The sequence below is a fragment of the Hippopotamus amphibius genome, chromosome 12 (assembly GCF_030028045.1).
Source record: "Hippopotamus amphibius kiboko isolate mHipAmp2 chromosome 12, mHipAmp2.hap2, whole genome shotgun sequence".
NCBI classification, from domain to species: Eukaryota; Metazoa; Chordata; class Mammalia; order Artiodactyla; family Hippopotamidae; genus Hippopotamus; species Hippopotamus amphibius.
In genome coordinates, this window is record NC_080197.1 from 84,979,216 (window position 1) to 84,989,502 (window position 10,287).

At 49.8% G+C, this 10,287-nt stretch overlaps 1 protein-coding gene across 1 annotated transcript; it reads left to right on the plus strand.

Moving 5' to 3' along the window:
• Nucleotides 1-4,187: 4,187 nt before the first annotated feature.
• Nucleotides 4,188-9,519, plus strand: LOC130832874 (keratin, type II cytoskeletal 6C-like). Its single transcript, XM_057701876.1, has 9 exons — nt 4,188-4,790; nt 5,728-5,942; nt 6,243-6,303; nt 6,443-6,538; nt 6,665-6,829; nt 7,310-7,435; nt 8,252-8,472; nt 8,699-8,733; nt 8,836-9,519. The coding sequence occupies exons 1-9, from the start codon at nt 4,263-4,265 to the stop codon at nt 9,090-9,092; spliced, it is 1,704 nt and encodes a 567-aa protein (XP_057557859.1). The 5' UTR covers nt 4,188-4,262; the 3' UTR covers nt 9,093-9,519.
• The last annotated feature ends 768 nt before the right edge of the window (nt 9,520-10,287 follow it).

Sequence of the window (10,287 nt, forward strand, 5' to 3'; positions counted from 1 at the left end):
AACCACCACTTCTGAAGAGCTGGGAGCAAAAGCAGGGTACTGCTCATGCCCCCTGTGCACAACACTACCAAAGGGGTGGCCAAGTCACCTAAGCCACCCCTCCAGCCTGGCCCCCGGACACACCCCTACCTTCACTCCATGTAAGGAAGCAGCTTGCCCCCAAGCCAGCAAGGAAACCTGTTACTTGTTCCCACTCCCCCACTGCTGCAGCAGGGGCCCAAATAAAACCTTGTCCAAATTTCTTGTCCCACCTCTGATCAATTCCTATTGATCAAGGAGGCCAAGAACCCTGGTCGGTAACAGTGCTACCGTCTCCATCCCTTACACATGTGGCTGCATGTGCTTCTCTTGCAGTGGGTGCTCCTCAGGGACAGGACTGGGTCTGTTGGATTCCCTCTGAACAGCATCACCCTGCATCGGGGCTTGAAGGATTAGGCACTTAGTCTTAAGCTTTGAATGGAATGTGACAATGGCCTATTCCTCATTTGCATCTGCCAGCTCCACCCAGGGAGGCAGCAAGACAGGCAAATCCTCTTGAGGCAGACTTTCCATGGGCTCAGCCTTCAAGGGATCCCTCCTGCCTTCCTCCATGCTGGGAAGAATGCAAGGAGTGCAGTTTAATTCCTGGGCCCTAGAACAAAGGCCTTCCTCATTCCATGGCCATTAGAGACAGCACCAGCCTGGATGGAGGCTCTCCTGGCAGAGAGTAGAGGCTGGGCTCGGCAGCCTGCTGAGGTGGAGGCTGGCTGTTGTCAGAGTTACTCATGCAGCTTTGCTTCTGTTTCTCTCACACAGTTGCCTGGCCTATCACTCTTTGTTTTAATCTTATTTTGAAGGTCTGGCGTCACCACCCTTCTCCTCTGGGAAAATACAACTCCCCTGGGCTCCACCATGGGATGTGATTCAGGATCACTGGGGAGATTTCATCTGAGGAGTCAATTCCCTAACCATCCAATGGGTCCCCACTGCCTATAAACACAACCCTCTCCTGGGCACCAGAACAGGGAGAAAAGGGCAGAGGACTGGATTCCAGAGGAGGAAAGAAGTACAGCTTAGTCCAGGGACGCAGTCTAAAAATGGGTTAGGGAACATGGGACACCACCCACACCCAGACAAAGAAAGATAGAGAAAATCAAGGGCAAAAGAATCGAGCACAAACTTGACCTTTTAAGGGTAGTGGGACTTGGAAAGAGTGGACAGAAATGGATTTGCCACCGGGTCCCTCCTCTCTGACTCCCCCTCCACTGTCTCAGGAGCCCTCATCATCTCTCACGAGCTCTCTCAGCATATCTCCATCAGGGACAGGGTCAGTGTCCCTGGAATTGGTTCCCAGCACATCATTCCCTGGCAAGTGGTGATGGGGATTTGGGGGAAAAAGACGTATGTATATATCTTTGCTTCAGTTTCACTCACATAGTTGTCTGCACTATCACTCTTTGTTTTATATATACATAAATATATATATATAAATTTTATATATATGCATATAAATATATATATATATGTATGAATGACTTATAAATCTACCAATAGGAGAAATACTTGTGTCAGGAAATGAAACAAACACGATACTTTACATTGCTGATGCTATCTGGTGCACATGCCAAATTTCACGTTGGATAATATGTTGACATTAAATCATCCTCTGATAGACTAAATAGGTTCCTGCTGCAATTGAATTGCATACTTCATTTGAGGATGTCTGCTCCCACCCTGGAAAAGATATACCATTAGTACTAAAAGAGGAACTGACCTGATCATTTATGCTGGTTGACAGAATCCTGTCCCTGTGTGCACAGCCCAGAGGTGAAGACCCAGCAGAGGGTGACACCAGAGAATCTGACTCCACAGGAGGGAGAGGGCAGCCTGCCAGTCTCTTTCCAAGGACTTGGATGTTCCTTTCCTCTGACCACCGTTTCCCTCCAGTCCCTTAAGCAAGGAGCTGCATCCACCCCAGAGCAGAGCTCTTCCCTGCCCGCTGCTCTGAGTGGCAGCAAGCTTGTAAATCATACTTCTGATCTCATACCTCTGCATGGCCTCCAGGAACAAAGGCAAACTTCTACCTGTGGCTTCTGGCCTTACTAATGTGGCACAAACCTGCAACGCTGGCCATTTTTTCTCCCTGCCCCTCCCAGACATATACAGGCTGCCCCTGAGTTCCATTCTCGAAGCTTCTTGTGGGTACCTGAGCACACAAAGCTTCTTCATACTTCTATTAGAATGATGATATTAGCTCATCTTCATTGAGAACTTTTGCGCAGACACAGTGCTAAGACCTTTATGTGAATTCTTTCACATAATTCTCACATCACTGTTAGAGAGGTACTATTTTCATCCCCAGTTTACAGCTCTAAAAATGAGTAATTTGCATAAAGACGTACAGGAGTCTGTGAATCTGAACACTCTGTCTCCAGAGCCCTTGCTCTTAACCAGGGGTTGGCAGATTGTTCTTTAAAGGACCATCTAATATACATCTTAATCTTTGCCAGTCATCCACTCTTCTGTTGCAACCACTAATCAACTCTGCCATTGCAGTGTGAAAGCAGACACAGACATGGGACACTGACATAGACACAGGGCATTGGACAAATGCATGGTGTTCCAACTTGACTTGGCAAACCTTCCTACCCCTCCAAGCCTCATTCCTGCCAAGTCTAAAGACTCTATCCCAAGAGAAAAGCTCAGAACACCGTGCCACGGAAAGGAAAGCTTCTTTCTCAGAATTGGGTGGAAGCACATTGCTTTGTAAAGCATTGTGCAACCAGGGTGGAGGAAGGGGAGCTGCTTCCAGTGCCTTGAGAAGGTATCTCTGTCCTGCCAGACACTGCATTAGCACTCCTTTGGGTAGGGAATGCCCTGTTTTCCTGGATGCTGTGCCTCCATAACGTTGGAGAGATTGAATTGCTTCTAAAATAGTCACAAGAGATTTACTCAGGCTCATCTCAGTGTGGAAGTGTGTCCCTCCTCCCTGGTTGTCTATTTAACTGGATATTCTCATCAAACACCATGCCTACAATTGCTCTCAATACTTCTCTTAGTACTTAATATGTGGACGAGAAAATGAATCTCCTTCCCCCCTAAACCAAACACCATACTCACTTGACAGCCTTCGCACCCTCTAAGAATGCATCTGGGGATTTGAGATTTCAAGCGCTGAGATTAGAAATATAAATTTGGAATTCACTTGTGACATTATCACACTTGTAAAGGCACATTTTTATGACTCACTGCCTCTATGGGCCCCTCAACTTTCTGTGCACACCCCGTTAAGATGTATAATTCTTGATTCTTAAGAAATGTCACAATCTATGGGCATCAAAATGCAGTGAATTCCCTTAATGATTTTTGTCCTATTCATTTTAGATTCTTTAAATTAAGCTCCAGGGGAACATTCCCAAAAACCAGAGAAAACGGCGTCTATGAATTTCATTTGATAAAAAAAAAATGTACACGGGCATCAGCTCAATGGGAAAGCAAACATTGTGAAGGGAGGTGCAGGCATGGGTAGAAACCACAAGAAGTCAGATCTCGGGGTAGGGTGGGCTTGGGTGATCTCTTATCCTATCATGAAACTGCTAATTCCACACAGGAAGTGCTCTTATGCTGTAAAAACTAAACTCCTTTGTCCCCCTTGCCTTTCAAAGGAGGTTCGTGTTCCCAAAGTAGCCCCCGTTCCCAGGCCAGGCCACCAGGAAGACTGCCAGGAGCTCCAGAAGGACAGGTTCAAACATGGCGAGAAAACACCGCAAGCCACTTCTTGCTCAGGCCACGGGGCAAATGCCTATTAGCCATCAGAGACAGTCCAACCTGGTGGGAAGGGTGGTGCTGGTGGGAGAGAAAACCTGTGTGGGAAGGGGGGACACAGAAGAGTGTCTGAGTAAGCAGAAGGAGGGGACAATTATCACAGATCAGCTCCTTGTCTCCTTTGTTTGAGAGTATGACTAACTCATGACTTCAGTGAAGTTATATCCAGTCTTATTGTGTTGGGATCAAGGCAAGGCTGGAAGCCAGGAGAATTTCTCCATGACTAAAGGAAGCCAAAAAAGCAATATTCATACTTCATACCTTTCTAGGGGTTGGGGGTGATCTCACTGTTTGTAAAGCCCAGCCCTTCCAAACCTGCAGGCTCGCCTTCCAGGACTGAGCCCAGCCCATTTTCTCCATATATAAGCCGGTGCTGGGAACGTCTTCTCACAGACCTGCTCCTCTCAGCTCTACTCTCCACACCTCTGCCCTCCTCAGCCTCTTTGTCTCCAGGAACCATGTCTTACAAATCCACCGTGAAGACTCAAAGCACCAGCCGCCGTGGCTTCAGTGCCAGCTCAGCCAGAGTCCCTGGGGTCTGCCGCTCTGGCTTCAGCAGTGTGTCTGTGTCCCGCTCCAGGGGCGGGGGCGGCCTGGCTGGAGTGTGCGGAGGAGTGGGCTTCGGCAGCCGCAGCCTCTATAATGTGGGGGGCTCCAGGAGGATCGCCATCGGAGGGGGTAGCTGTCTCATCGGTGGCGGATACGGTGGCAGAGTTGGAGGCGGCTTTGGCTTTGGTGGTGGAGCCGGGAGTGGATTTGGTTTTGGCGGTGGAGCTGGTGGTGGCTTTGGGCTCGGTGGTGGCGCTGGCTTTGGTGGCCCTGGCTTCCCCGTCTGTCCCCCTGGAGGCATCCAAGAGGTCACCGTCAACCAGAGTCTCCTGACTCCCCTCAACCTGCAAATCGACCCCACCATCCAGAGGGTCAGGATCGAGGAGAGGGAGCAGATCAAGACCCTCAACAACAAATTCGCCTCCTTCATTGACAAGGTGAGCCAGGAGCACCTGCCCCTCCATGGGGATTCCAGAGTCCCCAAACTAGACACCCAACCAATGTCCAGTCAGGGGGAGACTTGGGACATTCAAGAGAGAGGGGTCTCAGTCTACCTCTCCACTGGGATGCAAGACAGGCTCCAGGTGGACCACAGGCAGAAGGTGATGGAAATCACTTACAACTACTCATCCCTTAAGTGTCCTCATTCCTGCCTAGGAAGCAACCACAACTCTTGGTAACCCTCAAGCAAAGGAAAGGAAATGAGAGCCTGGAATGAGTTAGCTCGATCTTCTAAAGGGTGTTAGACATGAAAGAGGGAATTTACAGTGGAAAGTGTACTTGAGCCTTTTTGGCCGGGGCAGGAGGCCGGGGCAGGGTGGAGAAAAAAAAGCCAAAGGAAATCCCAGGAAAAAAAAGACTCCAAAAATGAATATATACATAGAAATACTTGTAGCAGCAGATCATGAGCATAAGGGCGTTTGGTCCAGAGGGACTCATGCACCAAATGGGAAACAACATTAAATCCAAACATTGATGGGATTGGAATTTAATCATTAGATTATAAACATTTGACATCCCTTTAACCAAGATACCCTCTTCAAAACGACTCTGTGTAACACATGAGAGGAGACTACTCTAAAGTGCATGTGCCGTTGTGCTTATCACGAGGAAGCAAAGAAATGTTGAAAGTCACTGACTGCCAGGCTCCACAATTGAGAGGAAGGGAATAACTGCTAGCTAGCTGGGGGAAATTGGCTGGTGAGATGTCGTGGTGTGAAAGGCAGTCAGGGGAGCAGAACTGTCAGTCTGGGCCTCTGTACATGCTCTGGTGTAGCTCAGCACATGGGGACCACCAGATCTGCTGGGGGACCTGTCAACGCATATCTTTCTTCCTTCCTTTGTCGGACAAATAACCATCTTGTCTTCCTCCAGGTCCGATTCCTAGAGCAGCAGAACAAGGTCCTGGACACCAAGTGGACCCTGCTGCAGCAGCAGGGCACCAAGACTGTGAGGGAGAGCCTGGAGCCTTTGTTTGAGCAGTACATCAACAACCTCAGGAGACAGCTGGACAGCCTGACTGGGGAGAGAGGCCGCTTGGACTCAGAGCTGAGGAACATGCAGGATACGGTGGAAGACTTCAAGAGGAAGTGAGTTACAGGAGAGAGAAGGGCTCAGTTTCCTGAAGCCCACACTTCAAGTCTATGAGATGACCAGGTCCAAATGAGGGCATGATTCCTAGCAAAGCATGCAGAACAAAAGGGCCATACAGGTGGGTAGGGACGGTAAAGATGCAAACAATTTAGGGACCACAAAGTTCATCTTTGGGGCTTGATGACAGGGAAGTTCCATTTTGGATACATCCATTGTGGGAAGTTGGGGTCCCCGGCTGCCTTTTCTGTATCATCTTCAGCACTGACTCAATCAGGTTTTATCCTTTCTAATTCCAGATACGAAGAGGAAATCAACAAGCGCATGGCAGCAGAGAATGAATTTGTGAATCTGAAGAAGGTGAGATGAGTAAGATCAGGGGTTCGTGTTTCTCTGCCGAAGGAGAGGACTCTGAAAAAAGCCTAATCAGGGAGACTAAAAGAGGAGCCGACTGGGTAGGAGGGCTCATCTGATCCCACGTTGTTGGCTTCTTCCCCAGGATGTGGATACTGCCTTCATGAATAAGGTGGAACTACAAGCCAAGGTGGATGCTCTCATAGATGAGATCAACTTCCTAAGAACCTTCTATGACGCAGTAAGCATCTCTCCACACTCTGTTTCATGGACTCTAATGAGATTTGCAAAGGGTGGCAGATCTTGGGCTTGGGTACCTGTGTCAATGTCATGGGAAAAGATGATCTGCCAATCTCATGTGCTGTAGGAACTGGCTCAGATGCAAACCCACATCTCAGACACGTCTGTGGTCCTCTCCATGGACAACAACCGCAGCCTGGACCTGGACAGCATCATCGATGAAGTCAAAGCCCAATATGAGGAGATCGCTCAGAGGAGCCGGGCTGAGGCCGAGTCCTGGTACCAGTCCAAGGTGAGCAGTGATGAAAAGGGGGAAAGCTGAGGAAGAACCCCTGTGCCTCCTTCCTGAAGACCAACGAGGCTACAGACTTCACTAGGGAAATCTACATCTAGGAAGAGAGGGTCCTCGCAAAGGATGTGTACCCTGAACTAACAGAGTACATCTTTTCAGTATTTATATCCAAGTCTAGATAGTCAGAGAAGCCAAATGTACGACAGAAGCTACTGTAGGTAAAGGCCCAGTGATCTTGGCTTTCGCTTCACCTGACGCTGCTTCTCAGAAACAGTACAGAACATTGCTGGTCCTGAAGAGAACCAGGCAGTCAGTGGTCTTACCAAGGTTGGAGTATGATGGGCAAACAATGTCCATGAGCTTCTAACATCAATTTTCTTAAAATCTCTTGTGAAGAGACCATTAGGTTTGACGTATGAAAACCTTGATTAGTGTCTTGTGAAGCCCATGGACACCACCCTCTCTCCCTCTGGTTTATAGTACGAAGAGCTGCGGGTGACAGCGGGCAGACACGGGGACGACCTGCGCATCACCAAGCAGGAGATCTCTGAGATCAACCGCGTGATCCAGAGGCTGAGATCTGAGATCGACCACGTCAAGAAGCAGGTATGGTGGGGACCAGGGAGGAGGAAAGCATCATTTCCCTCCCAGACCAGCAGGGATCATCAGCCATCATGTGGGAAATTCCTGGGCACGGAGGGGACAGCAGGGGCAGGAGGACATGCACTTCCTCCCGTAGCGAGTGCCCACAGGGTAGAGAGATGCATTCCAGCCCAAGAGCAGGAAACCCACTCAGGACGGGAGCGGTCCCGACTGCTCCGTGGTACAGAGACACAGTCTAGAGGCACTGAAATGAGATTCCATCGGAGGAACGATAGCTTCGGGAATGCAAGACACAACTGGCAAAGAAGAGGTCAGGCCAGAAAGTGGGAGGAAGATTGCTGCATATATGCTCAGGTTCAAGGTGAAGACAAGCTGAGAAAAGACACAGGACAAATGCGGGTTGTGCAAAACCGTGAAGTGGAAGGAAGGGGAGGTCTGAACAGTGTGAGATGGAATCATGTCCACTTTGAGGGTGTTTGTAGTTTTGTACAAGTTCGTGCGCATCCACATGAACTTCCCCAACAAGCCCGTGGGTCCCTTTCGTCCACTGCGCCCTGGTCTGGGGTCTGCTGCAGTGTCTTCCAGCAGGCACCACCCCATCCTCATTAGGGTGGTGAACACAGAGGCGCATAGGTTTCCTCAAGGAGCTCGGGGACTGGTTAAGGTTTGCAGAATGGAAAAAGACTGGACAGAAAGAACCAAACCTCCTTTTCCCATGAAACCTGGGCCCTAGAGCTCTTCCTCACTGGGAATGTAGAACCACGGTTCGTCTCCTCTGGAGTCTAGATTGCTGGTTCACCTGCCCATCTTCCCCTCTAGTGCGCCAGCCTGCAGTCCGCCATCGCCGATGCTGAGCAGCGTGGGGAGCTGGCCCTCAAGGATGCCAGGATCAAGCTGGCTGAGCTGGAGGAGGCCCTGCAGAAGGCCAAGCAGGACATGGCCCGGCTGCTGAAGGAGTACCAGGAGCTCATGAATGTCAAACTGGCCCTAGATGTGGAGATCGCCACCTACAGGAAGCTGCTGGAAGGGGAGGAGTGCAGGTGAGTAACTCCCACAAGCTCCTCAAACATCTGGGTCTACCTGCAAGATGTCCAGCCAAGGAGCACCGGCAGCCATGAGGCTCGTCCCAGAAAACCCCTTAGAAGGCACGTTCCCCATGCACTCTCCTCACACCGACGCTTCCCACGCTGGTCCAGCTGTGGCTCTGAGGTCTCAAGATGGCTGTGTCTCCGAGGTCTCATGATGGCTGTGTCTCCTCTCTCCTAGGCTGAATGGGGAAGGCGTTGGACAAGTCAACATCTGTAAGTAGCTTCACTTGCCCCCCTCCAGTGCCCATGTGCTCTTCTGACTGGACTCTGTGTGGCAGAGTGAGCTCACCATGTCTTGTCCCCTTGCCTCCACAGCCGTGGTGCAGTCCACCACCTCCACTGGCTATGGCGGTGCCGGCGGTGTCGGTGGTGGCTTCGGCGTGGGTGGAGGCACTGGCTTATGTGTGGGGGGCGGCAGTGGCTACTCCTACAGCAGCGGTCACAGCATTGGAGGCGGCTTCAGTTCGGGCAGTGGCAGAGGCATTGGCGGTGGCCTCTGCTCCTCCGGAGGCAGCGGTTCCACCATCAAATACACCACCACCTCCTCCAGCAAGAAGAGCTACAGGCACTGAAGTCCTGCCATGGGCTCGTGGTCCCACAATGTCTCAGGCTCCCTCTCCTGCTTCACTCCCCTTTTCTCCTGTTGCTTCCTCTCTCCTGCTTCCTTCTTCTCTTACTCCTTGAGTTAAAACTGAAGTTGCTGAGTGCCCTCATGTCCCCTCTACCAACACCTGCTGCACCTGAGCTCCACTGCTCACATCGGAAGGTCACTGCCTGGGTGCTACTCCAGAGCAGGGCAATTGCCCTAGCTTTCCACTGGCCCAGGATGTCCCATTTCACAGGTGTTGGTTTCTTCCTTTGCAGTGATCATGGAAGCGCCCGTGAGTAGTGCTATGGCACCAGTGACTAGTTCTGTAATCTATGGGTTTCTGTATCCCTGTGATGCTTCCTCTCTTTTGGCTCAATTGTATTGCGAAATAAAGCAGGTTTATAATATAATGCATGGTTTCCCTTTGTCTTGCTTTGTCACCAATTATTCTTGCGGTTTTCATTAGACAAATGCCTTATCAGGAATGACGCGTACTCGCCATCCCTCTCCTTTAGAGTCATCAAACAGCAATTTAGCATCCAGATGCTCAGGAGTCCTCCCAGAACAGGTTGAAAAGTGGAGTGTGAGGGATGGTCTACCATCATAGTAAAGTCTGGTCTTACTGCCTGGGTCTGTTCTCAGCAGCTTAGTTTCTCTGACTGGTCTCCAGATTTACCTTTTCCTGCCCCAGTGGTATCCATAATCCCTAGAGCATCATATTACAGTCCAATTAGATCAGGAGAACATTGACTAGAGAGTAAGAGATTTGATTTATGTTTTAAAATGCCTCATGACCAAGAAACTTGCCTGACAATAGGTATCCAGAGTAATTTAAATCTATATATTTTGAACTTAAATTATGCTTCGAGTGGTGTCTCCTGAGGAAATGGTACAAATGCAAGAAGGTGTACTTCATAGTTATGAATCCCAACAAACTAACAACAAGAAACATTTGGAAACACTGGTCAAGTTCACAATCCACATATTCAGACACAAAACTCAGGTGCTGATTTTTTAAAGTGTGGAGTCACGACAAGAATGGAAATACCTTCTTACCCCATAATCCTTCCTCCAAAACAGAGACTCAAAGAAGTCGAGTCCTTGCTGCTCCAAAGAGACAGCCCTGCATCCTCTCTCAGGTGCGCCCTGGCTTCCTATGACTTCTATGAAACAGTCAG